Source organism: Henckelia pumila, chromosome 3 (assembly GCF_033568475.1).
Source record: "Henckelia pumila isolate YLH828 chromosome 3, ASM3356847v2, whole genome shotgun sequence".
Lineage (NCBI taxonomy): Eukaryota > Viridiplantae > Streptophyta > Magnoliopsida > Lamiales > Gesneriaceae > Henckelia > Henckelia pumila.
This window is the reverse complement of record NC_133122.1, coordinates 140397553-140419760: the sequence shown is the minus strand read 5'-3', so window position 1 is coordinate 140419760 and position 22208 is coordinate 140397553. Positions and strand designations below refer to the sequence as shown.

Sequence of the window (22208 nt, the reverse complement as noted above, 5' to 3'; positions counted from 1 at the left end):
ACTAATAAAAAATTTAACCATGCAATTAAACTGTAAATAAACATAATCAGGGTAACTGCGAAAACAATCCAAATTACCAAACCGGAAAAATACAATCGATAAATAAAATCATCGAAGTCGGATCGAAGAACGAGCGTTGTTTGCATTTGATATGAATTTCCAACTTATATTTCGAAATTTATTCTTCTGATTTTGCTTATATATGATGATATTGAACTGATATGAGATGATATTGAAGTTGATTTGAATGATAGAATTGATAGAGTTGAGTTTCGGTTACCGAATTTGTATCGTTACGCCGTCGAGTCAAGAATTGGCTAGACTTTGAATCCATTTGATTGAGCTGAGCTTGAAGTGAGTTATTGCTGATCTATGTAGCTTGAATATGCTTTATTTCAGATTTATATTTAAGTATTACGAGCTCGGGAATCCACCTTCGAACCGAGAAGAATTGGACAAGGTTTGTGACTTCTATCCTTGAAGAATGGATGGAGTCTTGAGCAGATTTTTGATTGAGCTTTTGTTGTGCAGCTTGTTCAGAACTTCAACAACCTTAAACCAAGAAAAAGAAAGGTATAATACAACCTTAGAGTAAAGGGTTTTGCACACTCAATATGACTTTATTGAGTGCCCTTTCTAAAACCACATACTATATGCTGAATTGCTTTTAATTGTATAGATGGTTGCTTGCTTGATCTAGCTTGCATTTAGTTGGCTTTTATTCTTATGATACTAGAGTGTGTTGCATTCATATTGAGCCAACTCTTTCTTGAGATTTTGATGGCTGAGTCGCTAAGAAGAGATAGGATGTTTGGACTTATATTGAGGAGCATAGGAGATTGATTCATCCCTATTTCTTGAAGCTCGATATAGTGGGCCAAAGTCCTGGAATAAGAACGCAACGCCACCTCGAATGGGAGAGTAGGTGGGAGAGTTTTTGTGTTTCTTTTCCCAGGGATCCCAAAAAGAACCGATACCGAGATGATAACCGATTTTAAATCATGCATTGCTTCTAGTTGATATAGATGAACTTCTATTCCTTTGGATTATGTTGATGAACTTTTATTCCTTTGGGTTATGTTGATGAACTTCTATTCCTTGGGATTATGTTTGATGATATTTGATATCTTGCATGATGAAGTTGTTATTGCTTAATTAAATTGATATGAGTTTTTGTTGTTTTACAATACGTGTTGTTTGATTAATGCATGTATTATGTTGTTTTATACTGGAATTAAATTCTCACCGGAGTTATCCGGCTATTGATATGTTTGTATGTGTGCATGACAATAGGTGGGGCAGGAACGAGTCAGAGGCGACCGTGAAAGAACTTGATCGATATAGATGTGGAGATTTCGGGTTTAAGACTAGATCTTACTGTCACAACATGCTGTAAAACTTGTACTATGAACTTAGTTATGAGATGTTTCAGAAATTGTGACATTTAGATGTTTTGTAAACTTGGTATTTTAGCCAACCTAGATATGGTTGTAGCAAGCTTTGATCCTATGTTGTATATAAAGATGTTGAAATGCATGTTTAGATTGAGTTTGGATGGTGTTAATGTTATTGTTATGTATTTTGAGTTGGTTCTAGATGATCTACATTAACAATCTTCCTTTGACAGCAAAAGAAAACATGTTGAGAAATTTTCTGGCCGTTTGGGCGCACCCGCGCTGGCTCGGGCGCGGAGTAAAAGTTTCTGCCACTTCGGGCGCACCAGCGCTGATACGACCCTGACCTCTACTAAATAATAAATAAATAAAATGCGGGTTTTCGAAAATTTTTGACATGACCCCTCTATAAATATTCAAACCCGCCTGTCACGGACAACAATTTAAAATGCAAACAACAATACTAAATAAAATCGAGAAAGGAACGAGAACCGGAGAAAAGATTCGACATTTCGAACATCAAAAGATTAAGCAACTACATATTTACATGCCCACAAATAAATCAATAAATCCTTATAATATCATTTATCCAATCAACAAAATGAAAGACTTTAAAGTGCTAAAATAATCTCTTGCGGAAGACTAGCATGGTCAGAGGAATGTGACGTGCCTGCAACGCAGTCCACTCGATAGTCTTGCCCCTCGGTCTCAATGAAATACTCCTCACCTGAAAACAATAAGTATAGTGAGTCTAAAGGACTCAGCAAGAATATGGGGGGATAACGAGTACTACGTAAATACAAGCACACGCAGATTAAAAATAGCTTGATAATAAAATACTTTGTGCCCTCAATTTGATTAAAATATATACTTCTAAAATGAGAGAACATGAATATAACATATGCATGGCTAAGTCATTTATAATCAATTAAACTGCATAAATTGTATCTGAATCTATAACTGTAACTGTGAACTTAGATCCTTGATTGTGACTCTGTGATTTCGATCATCATCATGGCTGCAGTGCACTATGCTGCAAGGAGGTCAGGATAATAATCAACCCAATCTTGCCCTGAATTTGGTAAGGGAGGCCAAGATATCTCTCAGCCCCACACGAACGCGTGCTAAGGTAAGAAAACCCATAATGATTTGGTAAGGGAGGCCAAAACGTCTCTCAGCCCCACACATACACGTGAATAAATGTAGTCACAATCATCTCACTTTGTTCGTAAAATAATTTCTTTCCTTCATGAATATGAGACTTAGCATGCATATGTAAATATGACATACATGTAAATATTTGAACAATAATCATGCAAATGACTCACACAAGGACGGTCGGGATGATGATTTAGATGACAAACCAAAGGATGTAAATTTAACCCAAAGTGTAGCGCTTAAGACAATTCGAGCGGTTTGCCCGTAAAATTAGTAACTTGCTCGATTCTTAATCAAAAAGGATTCCGCTTGAAACCATAACTTCTTGATACTTAGAACTAAACCTGGAATTCATCCTTGAAATTTATTTCCTAAGTGATCATTTTATAAAAATCAACTTTCGGGCAGCAAGCCCCTTTGGCTTCAAAATTCTGCACCTAATCAACCAAAAATCTAAATCTCGACCAAAACTTATCCGAATTAATTTCTGCTTGAACCGACATATTTCCAACATCCTAGACTATTCCCAAACTTGAGCCCTTAACTAATACATGAGATAAACCCTGTTTTAAAAATTCGATTCCGGACAGCCCTGTTTTTAATAAAAATCTGCACCTCTCTTTTCGAATGCCTAGAAATCAACCGAAACTTAACCGAATTAATTTCCTCTTGAACCGACATAATTCTAACATCTCAACCCAATTCCAAAACCGAGCCCTTGGCCAAATTATACTTTTAACCCCGTCTTAGACTCACATTTCTTGACAGCCCCAAAGTTCCCAAAAATTTTGCTCATGACCTCAAGTTCCAACCCAACCAATCCTAGCTATATTTATTCCAATCTTTCAAGCCTCTAATCCTAGGAACAAGGCCAACATTCAACCTCATTTTCAGCCCTTACAACTCACCTTGATCCCCCTTAAGCCCAGCTCAAAAGCAGCCCTTTCAAAACCTATCATACCCAAGCCCATATCCTCAAAAATTCGAGTGTATCACAACTCCATCCCACAAGCTATCTTCAAGACATCCTAGTTGCTACCATGTGAACTACATATCATCCATGGTAGCTCTAAATCACCATCCAAATCGACAAAACAAACACCAAGTGTTCGAATTCAAAACATGTACATAATATGGAAAATCTCAATCGAACCACAAGCAACAAAATCCGAGAATTCGATCACATATCATGAAGTCTAAAATCTGGAAATGGTTCGAACACAATGCTATAAATAAACTCAGAAAACTTTGAACACCACAAGCCAAGGGAAAGCTGGAAAAATCGAACCAAGCCATGTGAAATATGAACCAAGAATTCGAACACATGTGTGAAGAAAAGCCACGAAATAATCGAACTACATGCTTATGAACAGCTACCAATCAAGTGCAACACATAAATTTGAAAATCACATCAACAATCCGAGCCAAGAAAATATGCACAATTTTCTGGAAAAAAAAATATCGTAGAGCAGACATTCTCGAATCAGGGCAAAAAAATCGAGAATGAATTTCGAAACTTCGTGAAAAAAATGCAACACACGAACTAATATAATCCACATAGTGAAGAATGAAGCCATTATCCTTGCCTAAATCAGAAAAACCAAGGAAATCGAATGGAACAAAAATTGCTAGATGTGACCGTTCGAAAAGCTGGGAAATGGTGCTGGAAGTCGAGCTCAAACGAGGGAAAATAGCTTGCTCAGCTCATTGATGGAGATGCCTCGTCGGAGAAGAAGAAAGCAGGCAGCGTGAGCTTCAAAGGAAAAGAAGCCGAGGGATTTCCGTGGAGGAATAGGGGAAATGTCGTATCTTTTTGTGTGTGTATGTGTGATGCGTGAGTTTGAGTGTGTAATTTGGGGCAAGGGTTTAATTTAAGTTTAAGGATAAAGTTGAGTGTGTAAGTATATGTGTATGTATATAATTGTGAGTACGTGAGTAATTGAAGAAAAAGTGATACACCAATAGGCAACTAGGACTATAAATTAAATTGCACTAAATAAAACACAAGCTTGAAAATCCAAGAATTTAAACACTTTAAATATTTCGATGCCACGACGACGAGTAAAATATTTAACTATCAAGCAGAGCGATTAAAATAATTTAAACAAACTAGGCTAACATTTAAAAGTAATTTAAATAAATACACAAGCGGAAATAAAAACCTTTAAAATGATTTGAACAATTAAAAATGATTTAAATAAATAAGCTAGACATTTAAAATAATTTAAAATAACTAACCGCTAAACTAAGGCTATTTAAAATAAATAATTTGGACACTCGAAAATATTTAAACAAATAAACTACACAGTTAAAATCATTTAAAAGAATAAACTAAATAATTAAAATAATTTAAATATGCAAGCTTAAACCTTTAAAATATTAAAATAATTAAAAAATTACATAATAAAAATCATTTTGACAAACATTAATTAAATAGTTAGTACAATAAAATCATTGAATAAATAATAAAAATATTTTATTAGCACAATTAATTTTATATTTAATTGAATAAAATAATATTTTTAATTAAATAACTATGAAAAATATTAGTTATTTTATCTTAGTATTATTTATACAAATTAAAAATATATTTTAATAGTAAATTTTATCATTATATAACCACTTTATTTTTTTTATTATTTACTGCAAATTGTGCAATACATATTTTCGAAAAATTTAGATTAGTTCAAACATATTTAGTCTTAAATTGAAAAAGTAATATGCATGAACTTATCATGTTGGTTCAATATTTTTGTACGTTTAGGTATTTAAATCCTTGTTTATGAATGCATGTTTAATGGAGAAATTGGAAACAAAAAGTGATTTAATAAAATAATGATATCAAGATAAAGTAATAATATTTTTTTAGAAACAAATTAATTAATAATTATAAATTTAAAATAAAAAAAATTCATAAAATGTAAATGTTTGATAAATATTTATAATTGGATCTTATGAGTTGAATAGATTTAAAAATTATACTTTCAATGGGTCAAATATGTAATTTTAATATTTCACACGATATTTGGTGTCAAAAAAAATCAAAATATTGACTCAATCGCATGAGGGACGAGTGCGCATAATCGCTCATATGAAGGGGCGTGTTTGATAATTTTATAAAAGATCAGGGTTGAAGATGTCTTTAAAATTTCACAGAAGAAAAGTATGCATTTTCAATATTTCATGGGATATTTGGTGCAAATACCTTTTTTATTTAATCATAAAATAAAAAAATAGAAAAAAGGAAAATGGAATAATGACAAGTTGTCAGGTATTTAAAAAGAGTCAACACTCATTTCTAAGCAAAAACAAAACAGAGGAGAAGAGATATAGCGAGAGAGAGAGAGAGAGAGAGAGAGTGTGCATTTATATGTATCGGTGGTGGTTGAAGTTTGGTAAAACTGATTTCCTCCAAACCGAAATTCGGTTGAGAAAAGGGGAAAAATGCCGATTAGCAGATACGAGATAAGGAATGAGTTCACCCTCGCCGATCCCGAACTCTACCGAGCTGCCGATAAGGATGATCCGGAGGCTCTGCTCGAAGGCGTTGCCATGGCTGGCTTGGTCGGAGTTCTGCGCCAGCTCGGAGACCTTGCAGAGTGAGTTTCCTGGGTTTCCTTTTTTCTATAGTTTTTTGGAAGCTTTGGCCTCGTGGTAGTTCAATTTTATGAAATTAAGGGTTTCGTTTGGGGTTCTTTTGAATTTTATTAGTGTGTGTTTGGATTTTCGATGATTTGGGTAGAAAGCGAACGATAGGATCAAGTTGTATGTAGATGATTGTGATCTCAATAGTTCGCTGACATTGGTGAGTGAGATTTTAGATGTAAATTCTGGATTTTTGTATTTATGTTTTAGTGTGGATTCTGGGTTTTACGAGCAATGTGGGGAAAATTGGAGTTTGATAGTGAAAGATTTGTGTAAATTGTTGACAAGTCTTTGGTTTCTTTTTCGGAATTTGTTGTCTTGTTTTATGTTTTATCACTATGACAGTGAGTTCAAGCGGAGCATGGTGTAAGGCTTTTGATTGCCTTTTTGCGTGCTTACGTGATTGCAGAACTTAAACTATCGGTACCCATTGATCTTTAGAGTGCCAAAGCTTTGCATAGAATTTGGTTTATGGGAGCATGTTATATGGTTACAGATATTGTTAACACAAGTGTATATAGGCTAGGGATTTGGTCAAAATCAAACTCATCTTTTAAAATGTTGTTCCTTTTCACACGTGGCCAATTCAGTGTTGCAAAATGCAAGACTATAAAGATTAATTTCATGTTTGGTTAAAGTGTTTATCAAATATGCAAACTGATGCACCTCGATGTTTGTGAGAGAATAAGACAAGACACTCGTTTACCAAACATCAGAAAATTTCATTGTATGTTTCTTCATTATGGAGAAAAGTGTATCTTTTTTTATTTAGTTTTTGACAAATTATCTCCAGTGTGTTGCTAGTAGAGTGTTTTGTCACATTGATGGACTACATTCCTTCAGTCAGACGATCTGATGTTGTAAATCATTTTCTTTATTTCCCGGTATGTGAAGCTTCACAGGATGGGGCGTAGGCACATTCCACTACTGAAAGTTAATAATTTAAATCGATATGATTTTACAAACATGTTACGCTGTGGTTGGTCAGAATTTTTCCTCTTAATTTCTGACTCTTGTGATTGCTGAAGGTTTGCTGCGGAGATTTTTCATGATCTACACGAAGAAGTGATGGCAACTTCTGCAAGAGGGCACAGCTTAATGACTCGGGTGCAACAGCTTGAGGCTGACTTTCCGTTGATTGAGAAGGCATTTCTGCGGCAGATGGATCATTCTTCATTTCCTTACAACACAGGAGTTGATTGGCATCATAATCCAAGGATGGACCAGAATCTAGTGACTCAAGGAGATTTACCTAGATTTGTAATGGATTCTTACGAAGAATGCAGGGGGCCTCCTCGTTTATTCCTTCTGGACAAGTATGATCTTTCATTCTCCTTAAGGTTAACTAACATCTCCCTCCAAATCTATCATCTTTGACAACAAAATCATTTTAGGTATGATGTCGCGGGTGCTGGTGCATGTTTGAAACGCTACACTGATCCTTCATTTTTTAAAGTAGAAATATCATCCTTTGGAATGGGCAGTGCAGATGTCCAGAGGAAAAAGAAGGTTCTCAAAGCAAAGGTTAGTTCTTGACAGATGCTCCCAACTTTTGGCACAAAACCTGGAAGGAATAGTTAAATTAGTTAGAATTTTTTTGCTTTATACCTGCTTCTGGATTCTTGGAGATCATATCTTAGTGCACTTATTCATGAAATCTTTTCCCTATAATTTAGTCAAACTGTACTCGTTTAACGTTTGTATGGACATTTTGAGAATATTCTCTTATGGTTAGATTGGAATAAGTATTCACAACTCACAAGGATTTTTTTCTTTCATTTTTTATTCAAATTTTCTGTTGTCATATAGTGTTCATAACTAAGGTTGGCAATTGTAACAATGGAATTGAGTAAAGGACCTCTTGATGTTGTCCTGAGGAGTACATATGAATCCGAATATTTAGAAAAATGACGAATGTTTGCATTTCTTGAGAATTACTCTTTCCGTGTCTAACAGAAGAAAGGATCGCGATGGAGGAATGGAGATACAACTCCTGAAGTTTTAACATCACATGTCAAGTGAGACATCTGCCATAAGTTTCTCTTTTTAATTCTGCTTCAAATGTGAGGTTTTATTTGCATCTAAACGCCCAGCTTCATCTTAACTCTTTTACAGACTCGATCAACTATTTATGAAAGAGAGAATTGAAAATGGTGTTAGCTATCCTGCACGCCGTGTGAAACTGAAAAGGAGGCTGAATGAATTTTCATTGGACTCAAAACCTGGGAAGAGCTACATGGAGAAATTACTTGAGATTACTTCCATTGATGATAAAGTGCTTCATGAAGTGTCCACGAAATCCTTGACATTGCCTACAAATAGCCTTAATGATTCTGACCTTGAAGTAGTTGGTTGTGGACTAATGAGTCCTGACAGGGAGAGTGTGGAGAGAAAAAGAAGTCCTCCTACATCCCCACATATACAGGAAATCATTCATAAACCATCCATGTATAAGCCTAATGATGTTTTTGTATATGATAAAATCTCTGAGCCACCAAATTCGTCTCCTGATTTAGTAGCAGAAGACAATGCATTCAATCATGACAAGGTGTCCAGTGACGAAGATATGACTGTTGATGTAGAAGGTGGCTTTACAAGTTATCAACCAGATGATATCTCTAGTGAGATGGAAAATTATGTGGATGCACCCTCAACAATGGAATCAGAAATGGACACAGACTCTGAATTAAGGGTGAAGAGTGATTTCACGTCTTCCTTAATAAACGCACAGCAGTTGGTGTCTGATTCAAATGAAGAAACTTCTGATGCAAATGAAAAACAAGCCAGTGCTCATTCTTCTGATTCTCATTACACTAGAAACTCCGCAGAATCTAATGATGGGGACATTTCATCCAGAAAAAGGTTGCCTTCTTTCTCTTCTTCAGGTTCGCCAAGGACTTCGACCGAAAACCCACAGTCAGAATGTGAAGGATCAGCTGCAGTCCTTCCATTAGCTGATATCATTGATATATTACCTTACCGTAAAACTCCTCAGGAAGACATCCCTGCTTCTCAGCTTTCAAAATCAGCGATTTACAATTATACATGCACTGGCACTGCTACAATCACCGACCACGAATCTGATTTGGACCAGCTGACTTCTAGTTTGACCTCTGCTGATTCAACTCCTATTGTAGCACATTTTGATTTAGAATGTGAAAATAGAGAAAGGTCTGAGTCTCATGAATCTTCTCCTTTAGATCAAGACGAGAGAAGGACTAGCATTGTCTTGGATCTGCCATGTTCTCCCAGTGTCTCAGAAATGCATTCAGGATATAATTCTCCAAGATTTTCTGGTGCTGATAATCTAATTGATGAATCAGATAATGAGAGTGTACCTTGTTTTTCTACTGTCTCTGATCATTCATGTCATACCACAGATAGTGCAGTTCTATTATCGACAGATTTTCTACACGATAATAATTCTGACATAGATGATCCAAATATGGGTAAAAATGATACTTCCACATTAAAGATCTGCGATGGTCGTCCTCTTGAGAGAGATGACTCTTTCCACATGATATCTAGCCTACTTCCAAATAAATTAGATGCTGCGGTTCCAGAAATACATGAAAACTCGGTAACTAAGTATCATGCTGCAGACCATACTGGAGACAGTTTCACAGCATCTTCTGAGGAGGAAAAGCTGATTGATGAACTAGGTAATGAAGATTCTGTTGCATTTTCTGATATTATATGCATTGTGGAGGCTTCTCTTGGGAAGAAATTTGAGGAAACATCAGTGACCAGTGCTCAAAAGTCAGGTTCTGAAGATTGCTCTAATAGCTCAGCTGACGAACAGCTGGGTTCCCAAAATTTTCTTTTATTGCAGATAGAACACTCACATGATTTGCATGGGACAGCTCTTGCCGTTCAAGACAGAGATGGTGTCAATCCTGTCGAACAGAGGACAGCAACTGAAACTCCTGCAGTTGGGATCCCCCAATTTTGTGAAGCGGAGTTACTGAGAACTGAAATAACAGGTGATCATGTTTTCCCTGGTGATTCAGCATTTGTAGAAAGTTCCTGTTGTCCTTCCGAAAATCTTGAAAACCCCGCTGGAACATCAGATTTTGTGGACAAGTCCAAAGTTATTCAATCCACAAGCTCTGTTGATCTTGAATTAGGAGAAATTTCTGGTTATCCAGATCCGACATCACTGAATCAGGTTCATTTACGGCTGGATGCAACTGATGGCCAAATGCGACAAGCAGAGACATCTGTTTTTGCTATTTCTGTGTCTTTCGTTGCAGATGACAAGGATGATGTCGGTTTGTTTGTGGACCACGGTAAAATAGTAGAAGAGAGTAGTCCTTGCTGTAATGATTCTGGTTTGGATGAACTTAGGAATTATGAGGCCAGTCTCTTAGCCAACCATGGAGAATCAGACTTAGTGGAGATGGCAGGACAAAGAGAAGCTGCTGTATTAGTTTTGAGTACAGTTGTTTCTGACACTATGAATTGTGATATACTCAAGTCAGAAATATCAGATACTGTTCCCAATTCAAATCTTGGGTTCAAAGTTGAACACGGTTTGGATTCTGACAACATTGCCACAATTGAGCCATCTCTGCAGCAAGATGACTTTAGTACAGCTCAGGAATCTTGCCAGCAACGTGGTCTTGGAAGTCATCCTGCTGTTGCTCACTCTTTGGCTAGTGGTAGCCAAGTGAAAGAAAAGATCGAATTACCACCGAACCAACTTGATGAAGAATTGCTGGGATCTGATGAAATAAACTTGGACCCATCACCTTTGTTATCTATCAATCACCAGCAACTACCAGGTCATGATGGATGCGAAGGACATGAAAAATCTGTCTCCATGTTCTCTCTTGAAAATTGTCCAGGTCCACCGTCACTGCCTAGTCTTCCTGCACAAAACAACCATTTCATTGATGGTTCTGAGCTTCTTAAAGATTCATCAAGTTTCGCACTTCCTTCCAGATATCCTTTTCCTGAAACATATCATATTAATCAGGAAGAATTACCTCCATTGCCACCTCTTCCTCCGGTTCAATGGAGGATGGGAAAGCTTCAGCCTGCCTCTTGTGCTTCTGATGGCAAGATGAGGAAACATTTTCAATTCTCTTCACTGGGATTCTCCCCACCCACCACATCCAAAGATGATACTAGTTCTTCCCATGAAGAGCTGAATCAATCTCTAAATCAAATCAATGGAGACATGACGACGAAAGAAGAGAGAAGCGAGCAAAGCTCCTCTAGTTTGGTTGCTAGAAAGCTTCGGCATTCCTCATGTGCTTCGGATGGTGAGACGATGAAACATGGTGAATTGTTCTTCTCACTAGGAATCTCCCCACTCACCAGATCCAAAGATGATGCTAGTTCTTCACATGCGGAGCTGAATCAATCTCTGAATCAAATCAACCAAGGCATGACAACAAAAGAAGAAAAGAGTGAGCACAGCTCCTCTAGTTCGGTTGCCAGAAAGCTTCAGCGTGCCTCTTGTCCTTCTGATAGCGAGACGATGAAACATAGTGAATTGCCTTCACTGGGAATCTCCGCACCCCCCGCATCCAAAGATGGTGCTAGTTCTTCATGTGAAGAGTTGAATCAATCTCTAAATCAAATCAATCAAGGCATGATGGCAAAAGAAGAGAAGAGTGAGCGCAGCTCCTCTGTTGCAGTTGCCACAGAGCTTCAGCATGCCTCTTCTTCTGATGGTGAGACGATGAAACATGGTGAATTGTCTTCAGTGGGAATCTCCCCACCCACTACATTCAAAGATGATACTAGTTCTTCACATGAAGAGCTGAATCAATCACTGAACCAGATGAATCAAGACATGACAACAAAAGAAGAGAAGAGTGAGCACAGCTCCTCTAGCTTCATTTCCAGCATCATGATGCCTGAGACAGTTGACCTTCGGGCAAAGACAGAAATTGAGCCACAGCTTGTCACATCTTCTTCACAGAATGAATCTACATCACTAGCTGGGGATGATGTCTCGCATGGGGGTCAAACTGTGAAATTGCCCCGACCTCGGAATCCTCTAATTGATGCCGTCACTGCTGTTGATAAAAGTAAAGTAAGTGTCCGTAGATTCCTCTTAAACAAAATGTACCATTAGTTCCCTATGCATATTTTTCACAATTCAAATCAATCTGCAGCTGAGAAAAGTTACAGAACGAGTGAGACCGGAAATACAAAAGGTGGATGAGAGAGACTCAATCTTGGAGCAAATAAGGACCAAGGTAAGAGGGAAAAGAATGAATTTTGTCATGTATATCATATCACATTATTCCACAGAAAACTTATTATCATTAACCATTATTTTGTCAGTCCTTCAACTTGAAACCTGCACTGGCATCAAGACCCAGCATTCGAGCTCCTAAAACCAATCTTAATGTAGCTGCAATCTTGGAAAAAGCAAATGCAATTCGCCAGGTCACTTTCTTTCTCCTTAGCACAAACATTCATGTTCAAGATTTATGTTAATCATGGTTGAATTTGCTAATTGAAGTGGTGAATACTACAGGCATTGGTTGATAGTGATGAAGATGAGGATAATTGGAGCGATTCATGAACTTCATCAAATGTTGTATCTCCTAGACCTTTCTTGTCATACAAAATTTCGTAACACGCAGATGGAAGGCGAACTGGTACACTTTTCTCTAGAGTAGCGGAGTACAAAGAAATTTGTATATTTGGAGCTTGAACGAAACGAATTTGGTTTAGCAATCAATGATAGTCTATGTAAATGCATGAGGGTATACAGTGCAGTTGGTGTCATATATATATATATATATAAAGATTAGAAGAGTGAATTGTGCAATTTTGTCTCGTGTATATGCCTTCACTTTCCCACTTCTATTCATAATGTTGTGGAATTTAGATGTACAATACCTTTTTTTTTTCTTTTTGAAAGAAAGATATACAATACTATTAAAACTTGTCATGAATGTGAATGTTGGCCATTAAATGTCTTAAGAATTAATTTTATATTTACAATTGTAATAGACTGAGTGCATAAATTATTTTGTGTTTTTAGATGTACTATTTCTTTCTTGGCTTTTCCAACCATACTCTATTGCCTTTGACACGAAAGCACCATCTAGGTATGGTTTGCATTGATTTCGTGATGCAGTTATTTGTGTGGTTTTGTATTGATTGGTAATCATCACCTAGGTATGCTTAACGTAAACTTTTTATCAAACTTTATTTATTTATTTATACTAATAAAATGCATGGGTATCGCACGTGAGAGTAGTTCTATTTCAAACAAAAGTAGAGAAGTCTTCAGAAATTTATCTAGTACTCTTGCTTTGCTTTAAGTTAACTAACAAATTATTTATGAGATTGGAATTCAACTACATAGACATACACAACCACCATTTCGAACATTGCTTTCCAAATAATTTTTCGTTTTTCAGATCTAGTGATTTTGCTATACAAAATTCTTGCAATTAAATCTGACTGATCTTATGGTTATTTATCTTTCTTTCAAATTATCTTTTATTTCTTTATTATAAATGATATGAAAAAAATAATTATTTGTCCTATATTGCTATTTCTTGTTTCTTTACCATTAATGATAAAACTCAGATCTCATTTTTTAAAATTCTTCTATAATAATTTAATCGAGATGTTCATTTAAAACAAATAAAAAAATTAATCGAGATGTTTCTATATTCATATAAATATCAACTAAATATTGTGCCAACAATACGCAAGCATATTAAAAAGTAATGATAGAATGTGGCATATTGTCTTCTTCTCATTTCTTCTTCTTCTTTTTTTTTTTTTTTGGGTTTTTTGTTATCCCACGTTTCGGAGGAGTTTCTTATCAGTGATTTTCAAAAAAATTTAATCTAGGAAGTTCTGACTTCGACTTCGAGTAACAGTGAAACACTAATGGATCCAAAATCTAATAACACCACGTACTACTCAATTTTGAAAAGTCCCTCTTTTCAATTTCGATAATTACTAGTACTTGTATTTAGACCTGGCCACGGTCCGGGTCCGGGTTCGGGTTGGCTTTTAGCCAACCCTTAACTGGACCGCCAATGGCCGTTTACGGTCCGGGTCGGTGAACCGGCGATTTCGGTTCGGGTCCGGTTAACCGCCGGTTCAGGGTCCGGGCTAACCGCCGATTCAGGGTCCGGGCTAACCCGGGCTATTTAAAAAAAATAAAAAAAATTGCAGCGCTGGCAGCGCTGGGGCGCTTCCCCTTCGAATTAATTCGAAGGGAAAGCACCAGCCTTCGAAATTTAATTTTTTTAAAATTTTTAAACAGATTTTTAATAAGACATATTCATTAAATAATCTCAATCAAATATTTCATATCTCCATAATAAAAATCTATTACATTTATTAAATAAACAATATATTAGAATTTCAACATCTTAATATCTTATGACTTAATATTACAAATATATTACATTTTATTCTACTTCACTCGTATTTCCTCCCGTCGTAGTTCCGGATGTTCCTTCGGTATCATCTTGGTCTTCTTCATCACTTTGAATATGTTGTGTTCGAGTAGCGGTTTTTGACCAATTATTGAGCAAACATTGGGCTTCCAAATTTTCTGACCTTAAGCTAGAACGTCTCTCGTCCAATGTATTTCCTCCAATACTAAATGCTTGCTCCATTGCAACTGTTGAAATCGGACAAGCTAGAATTTCTTTTGCCATTATAGCCAAAATTGGATATATTTGTGTTTTTTGCGACCACCATCTCAAAATGTCGAAGTTTTCCTCATCTGTATCGCTAAAATCAAAAGTAGTGGTAAAATAATTCTCAAGTTCCTGACTGGAACTTGAGGATCCTCGTGGACGTTTCGTCCGTTCCCTTAATAAAAGTTGTGCTTTAGTAAGTTTAGAAGTAACATTACTAGTTGCAGTGGATTGTGTTTCATGTGAAACAATTTGTCCACCATATTTGATGTTATATTCATTATAAATATCAAGTAAATGAGTTTTAATATTAAACAAAATCAATGAGATAGAAGGAATCGTTTCCGCAATAGGCTCCAAAGATTCATAATATAATGTTAACATGTCGTTTAAGCCATCTAATTTAAGTCTAGGATCTAAAACAAAAGCACATAAAAAAATTTCAGGAATGAGCAAAAAATATTTTTTTCATTTTGCTTTCATGACGAGAATACATTGAGATAAAGCACTATCATTAGAATTAACATGTTGGTGAAAAATACAAGCAATGTTGCAACAATGTGTTAAAACTAAATACGAAGTCGGGTAATAAACACCGGATAATTGGTCACTAGCATCATTAAAAACTTTTAAAATTTCACAAATACTAGTGCATATGTTCCATTGATTTGAAAACAATTAAATATCACGAGCTTGAACAAATTGATGAAAAAATATACATAATAAATCTTTATATTCAAAAGAGGATAATAACAATTTATATGTTAAATTCCAACGAGTTGGAACGTCTCGTGCAAACCGCTTAGGCTTCATACCATTTACTCTATAAAATTTTTCCCATTGCTTCATAACTTCGGGATGCATCCATAAATAATGAATAGCGTTTCTAATTGGTTGAATATGTGTGCCTAAATTTTTTAGCCCATCTTGAACACACAAATTTAAAATATGACATGTGCATCTAATATGAAAAAATTTGCCACCTAGTGATGGTTTACATATTTCAATAAGCTCACTAATACTAGAAGTATTTGCACTAGCATTATCAAAAGACATTGAAAAAACTTTGGTAGTTAGACCATATTCTTCTAAAATAACAAATATAAGTTGCGAAATATTTGTGTCGTGTGTGATTCGTTAAAACATCTATATGCAAGCAACCTTTTTTGAATGTTCCAATTATTATCAATCCAATGACATGTAATACCCATATATGAACAACTTTGCCAATGATCACTCCAAATATCGGAACACAAAGAAACTTTATTATTCAAACTATAAAATTCCTTAATTAATTCTTTCTTTTGATCAACGACTAACTTTTTCATTGTGCGTTTGAGACTATTTCTTGGAATACGTCTAATAAAAGGATTTGCACTTGTAGAAAGCCAATTTTCAGAAGATAATTTATCGCTAAAACTAAAAGAAAATTGTTCAACCGCATAAAATTTAGCCGTTTCTTCTCTAAATCTAGCTTCGTTATATTTAAATAGTTGAGATTCATTACCCGATTGAGAAGAGATTGCCGGAATTTGAGTTTGACCATGATCAATACCAATTTCCACCGGATGATTTTTCTCGATATGCCGCGTAAAAGTTTCATAACCACCTACTTGTTTAAATTTGTAACATTTTGAACAATATTTGCATTTGGCTTGCAAATCACCGGAGGGAAGCGTCACTTTGTCGAAGTGTTTGGTGAAGATATCGGATGTCGGGCGAGGCACCGCTCGAGTTTGTCTTTGAGAGGCCGCCGGATCGTTCATACTTTCTTGACTTGCATGATGACGTGGTGGTGGTGGTGGTTGTTCAACTTGTTGTCTTTGTTGCGCCTCTTATCGAATTTCTTGAATTTCATCATCGGAATATTCAAGATCAAATCCATCGACATTGAATTGAGGAAACTCGACCTCGGGTGGTATGATGCTCTTTTCCTTTCCTTTTCCTTTGTCACCCCTACGACTTGATCCCGCTCCGGACATTTGTAATTGTATAAATATGAAAATAAATCAACAATTGACAATAAACCAATAATCGAAACTTGATATTTTTGATAATTCAAGAAATTAAAAGGAATTGAGAATAGAGAGAATTGTGTAAACAAAATGAAAGAAAGTTGGGGGTATTTATAGATAACAAATAGGTTTTAAAAAAAAAAAAATTCCGGTTGACCCGGCGGGTCCGCCGGGCCGACCCGCCGGGTCGGGCCGGTTTCAACGGCCACAAAATCGTGGCCGTTGATCTCAACGGCCACGAAATCGTGGCCGTTGAGAGATCCAACGGCCACTTGCTAGTGGCCGTTGGATCATCTGGCGCCCCGATGGGCGCCACGTGTCCAACCCGCCGGGTTGGACGATTCCAACCCGCCGGGTTGGACGATTCCAACCCGGCGGGTCGGACCCGTGCAACCCGACGGGTCCAACCTGCCGGGTTGCCGGTTTTCCTAAGGGAAAACCGGGACCGGACCGCCTAGTGGCCGGTCCGGTCCCGGTTCCGGGTCGGGCCCGTTGACCATGGGCCGGTTTCGGGCCGGGTCCGGGCCCAACCTAGCCCTTGGTCAGGTCTACTTGTATTACCTAGAATATAATATTTACCATTATTTACAGGAAACACATATTTTTGTTTTCATTATATTAAGTAACAAGGGTTCAAAAAAAAAAATTATATCAAGTAACAATATAATCTTGTGATAAACGAGGTTATAATTGCTCGTTAACACAAAATAATCGGATCAAATTAATTCGACATGGGTCGCAACGTGACGATGAAAACGCTCAATGAGATCAAGAATGTAAAAACATTTGAATCACTCAAGAGTGTTTTTTTCATTCATTTTTCATGGAAAATATTTTCGAACAAAAAAAAAAAAAAGAAAGAATATAGTTGAGTGCAATATAAAATCGACGAAGGCGAAGCTGATGCCACATCATGTATGGGTGCACGTGGACTCGTCCATAGCAGATCCCAAGCTCCCTCCATCCTGACTCGGCCCCCTGGAGCCGGTCAAATCCACAAGCTTTGACCAAAAATTCAATTTCCACGGTCAGAACTCCTCTCTTACCTTTCCCCAAGTATAAGTATATTTATACGCACACATTCTCAAATTCAAATCCCCAAACTCTTTCACAATTCTTATTATAACTTTCTTCTTTCTTTTTTTTTTTCCAATGGGTTCTTCAGGATCCAACACTCATACTAATTATGTTCATTATTCCAACTTATTTGATTCCCCCATTAATTCTCAATACATGGCTTCCTATACTGATCTTTTTGCAAGTAATGAACAACAAGATTCTTCCTTCAGTTGGCCTACTGATGATTCTTCTAAGTCCTTTTTACCAGCTGTGTCCCCTTCTCCTTCATTTCCAACCCCCTCTCTGTTACTTGATTCTCCCGCTTTTCTTGATTCCTCTAACGTAAGTTTATATGCATGGCTTCTCTTAACTCTCTTTATGATCAGATTATGGTTTGATGGGACTAAACAAGTTTTCTTCTGTAATGCTTTGTGTGTGTAGGTTCTTCAGTCTCCGACTCCGTGGACGTTACCTGGGATGTCTTCCAAGAACAAGGACAAAGCTTCTGCTGATTCCTCATTCCAATCCCAAACAAGCCTCTCGAATTCTGTGTCAGCCATGTATTCATCTTCTGCGGCCACGGATTCTGCTGTGGTAAGTATTGTTTGATCTTTGAATGGCTCATTTGCAGGCTGTGAAAACCTATATATATTCTCACATTGTTCTTCATTGAAATTGAGCAGGAGCCGTTGAGAAGCCTGCATGAAGTTGGTGCAGTGAATGCGCTGAACAGACAAACTGAGTTTTCAGATGTAAAAACAGAAACAGCTCCAATACATGGTTTTGCTCAACAAGTTCCCTCAAATCAAACAAACATGATTCACAGCAGTTCCGCCCCGTGGTCCACACAGATGCACCACGCACAACCATCACTATATGTTAAGGAGCAGAGAATATCGGATGATGGTTACACTTGGAGGAAATATGGGCAGAAACAAGTCAAGGGAAGCGAGAATCCGCGTAGTTATTACAAGTGCACCTTTCCAAACTGCCCCACGAAAAAGAAGGTTGAAAGAAATTTAGATGGATATGTCACAGAAATAATATATAAAGGAAGCCATATTCATCCACAGCCTCAGTCAAACAAAAGACCCCTTTCAAATTCAACTCAGATTCCTATGTACAACCATTTGGGACTTCCAAACCAATCAAACATGTTGCTCGAAAGCACAGAGATGGTGCCCATGGTAACCCAAGAGAACACATCGGCGTCTTTTGCTGGAGGTGATGTTGATCTGGGCTCCTCCATGAGTAACTCCAGAGACGATGACGGGAACGAACCAGAAGCCAAGAGACGGTGTGTAGAACTCAAACGTATCAGATTGAATGAATGGGATAATCAGTGTGTCTAACTATTTTGATGTTGATTTTTCAGGAAAGGGGAAGATGAGAATTGGGACCTATCAGCTTCTGGAGGCAGCACCATTCGAGAGCCTCGAATTGTGGTTCAAACCACAAGCGAAATTGATGTTCTTAACGATGGTTACAGATGGAGGAAGTACGGACAGAAGGTTGTCAAAGGCAACCCAAATCCCAGGTAAATACAAAAATGGAACATCACCCAAATTTATTCTATCTTATTTGGCATGATAAGAAAACCTTAACAGAAGTTGCTCTCAAATTCTTGTAGGAGCTACTACAAGTGCACCTACAACAGTTGCCCAGTCAGGAAACATATAGAACGAGCATCCCACAATTTGAGTGCAGTTATTACAACATATGAAGGCAAGCACAACCATGAAGTTCCTGCTGCCCGAGGTAGTGGCAATTACATCATGAACAGACCAGCACCAGTGAACAGAAACACAGCCCCATGGTCGTCCGGAATGAGCAGCCAATCTAGTGGGATGGATTTCCCTAATCAAACACCATATTCCTTTCAGATGTTACAGGATGCAGATACTATTCCACAGAGTTATGGAAACTCGGTAGGGCCCTATGTTGATCAGATGCAGCGGACGGAAAATGCTCTATCCAAAGCCAAGGAAGAACCTAAAGATGACTATTTTTTCGGCTTTTTCTTAGACTGACAAGTTACCTGTGAGAATATCCCTGGATCCACCAAATGCATAGTTGTCTTGTATGATAGTTGTGAGTCATTTTTGTATGTTCTTTGTCATCATAGTTTAGTTTCTAATCCTTATACGAGGCCACTGTCCAAAACTTGCAAGGAAAATGGCTTTGTGTAAGGCCAAAAAAGTCAAATGAAGAGCTTGCCACTTATTTTGTTTAGGAATGCTATTACAATGAATTGATCCACAGACTTGACAAAGACAAACAAAGAAACTTGCATAATTTATTTCACCTTCACAAATGAAACGCGACAACTTGATAATTGTTCTTGTTAGGATCTTTGCTTCACCAACTATACATTTAAAGAACAATGACACTTACATACATAACGAATGCCCTATTCATTTAAAAATGAGTATCATCTAAAATTAAATAAAATGACACAAGGAAGAATCGGGAGTACAGTGGCTGATCAGATATTCAGATGTAAGTTTGATTGGATAGTTTATATCCAGATATAAGAGCCGACAATGCAAGTGCGAAGAACGCAAAGAATTCCATGCCTATTGCAGAAGCAGATGAATCTGTAAATATGTTATCAGACCCTTCTCTCATTTTATTTGTCAGTGGCACTGCGGATGAAGCTGCCGATATCAGCAAATACGCTACAACCTGCATTGCAAAAGTTTTCAAGCTCAGTAATATCTCTCAGACCAAATGAATCTATGAAATTACGTCGATATTTCTACATATTATGGGTTTCAAAACATTTCTCGAACTTGACAAGCTTTTTTTAGTGTTTGCCTTCTTGAATCTTGATGATCATTGTAGGTGTTGTTGCAAAACAAGGGACAGAAAGAAGGTCGAATTTTCAAAGCATTAATTCCAATTGGAATCTCATGATCTTGATAGTTCTCTATCTATTAACATAATTCCATCTGATTGACTGATCAATCAGCTAACAATTTAAGGCTTTAGAATGTCGATGCTGGAGACTCAATTTGGATATCAGAAATGTTTTAATAATAAAGTTCTCAAATTTATTCCTTCCACAAATCTCTACATATGTCAACCAAATATAACCATGACATTAATATATTAAAATGGTCAAAATCACCTGATCACCAATAAAATCGAACATTGCCGAATTCCGAAGCGTAAACAATTCTCTTCCGGTGGAAAGCTCACGGATTTGCCTGAAAGCTTGCAATCCGGTGTACAATGTGGACAGAATTGCAATTGCTAACACATACCTACCAGCCAATATATTATCAGAATTCATCCAAGAAATTAATATAATATGATATAATATAATATAATATAAGAACAGGCACTCAAAAAAAAAAATAATAATAATATCATTGAAGTTGAGGGTTTACCTGTATTCTTCATACTTATCAAAATCTTTCCAATCACCGTGCTGATTGCTCGCCATTATAATGAAAGCCAGCAAAGAGAAAACAAAGCCGAAAACCCGCGAAGCCAAGGACCCTCTTTTGAGAAGATCTTCTCTCTTCCACCGTCGCAGAATTTTAGAAACTCCGCCTCCCGCAGCCGGCCCCGTCTGGTTCTCCAAATCTCCGGCGACCACCGCTGAGGATGGTGGTTGCGCCACCTTTTCTTGGCTGGGATCTTCCGGATTCGCCATTATTTCTTCAAATTTCCGGCTTGTCTTGATTTCACCAATTTGAAAGATTAATTAAAGACAAATTTTGCTGTTCAAGAAAGGGGAAGCCGAAGCTGAGAAGACAAGAAAAATGAGTTTGCTTTATGGATTCTATTCTTCCACCTTGTCTCACTTTGGACAACTCAGCTTTGGTTTTTTCCCTCAATTTATGATAACAATATTAGTATGAATCTTGTCACATACAAAAATAATGGTATGCTTGGTTGTATTATTTAATTTAATTATTTATCTATCTCAAATATCAACTATTTTTCTCCTTCACATAAATTTTAAAAATATTGAAAATATTGAAATTTACAACCAAATTTCATATTTTATCTCTATTTGATTCAATCAAAATATAGTTGTATGCTTTCCTCAATTCTTTTTTTTTTTTTTTGGAGGGGATGATTTTCTCAATTCTAATTTAATCAAAGTATATTAATAAAAACAAAAAAAATTTACTAATATAGAAAGCGAGTTATATATTCGAGATAACCAATGAAGTTTAAATAATTGGAACGAAGAAAATTATAAAAAAAAAAATTGCACAAAAACGTTAAAATATGTAATCATGCGTAATAGGAGTCGTGCTAACTAGTATCTACAATTTTTAATGTTT

The 22208-nt window shown here is 36.7% G+C and overlaps 3 protein-coding genes across 3 annotated transcripts; 2 read left to right on the top strand and 1 right to left on the bottom strand.

The window, feature by feature from the left end:
• The first annotated feature begins 5880 nt into the window (after positions 1 to 5880).
• LOC140887639 (protein SCAR2-like) lies at positions 5881 to 13107 on the top strand. Its single transcript, XM_073295034.1, has 8 exons — positions 5881 to 6151; positions 7226 to 7513; positions 7592 to 7721; positions 8154 to 8215; positions 8313 to 12243; positions 12326 to 12409; positions 12498 to 12602; positions 12694 to 13107. The coding sequence occupies exons 1-8, from the start codon at positions 5997 to 5999 to the stop codon at positions 12739 to 12741; spliced, it is 4803 nt and encodes a 1600-aa protein (XP_073151135.1). The 5' UTR covers positions 5881 to 5996; the 3' UTR covers positions 12742 to 13107.
• A 4856-nt stretch (positions 13108 to 17963) lies between these two features.
• Positions 17964 to 20137, top strand: LOC140887008 (probable WRKY transcription factor 33). Its single transcript, XM_073293997.1, has 5 exons — positions 17964 to 18249; positions 18349 to 18501; positions 18591 to 19204; positions 19283 to 19444; positions 19538 to 20137. Exons 1-5 carry the CDS (start codon positions 18001 to 18003, stop codon positions 19935 to 19937), a joined length of 1578 nt encoding a protein of 525 aa, XP_073150098.1. The 5' UTR covers positions 17964 to 18000; the 3' UTR covers positions 19938 to 20137.
• A 46-nt stretch (positions 20138 to 20183) lies between these two features.
• Positions 20184 to 21754, bottom strand: LOC140887009 (CASP-like protein 4B1). Its single transcript, XM_073293998.1, has 3 exons — positions 21300 to 21754; positions 21038 to 21173; positions 20184 to 20592 (listed from the first exon to the last, which is right to left on the bottom strand). The coding sequence occupies exons 1-3, from the start codon at positions 21566 to 21568 to the stop codon at positions 20401 to 20403; spliced, it is 597 nt and encodes a 198-aa protein (XP_073150099.1). The 5' UTR covers positions 21569 to 21754; the 3' UTR covers positions 20184 to 20400.
• Between the last annotated feature and the right edge of the window lie 454 nt (positions 21755 to 22208).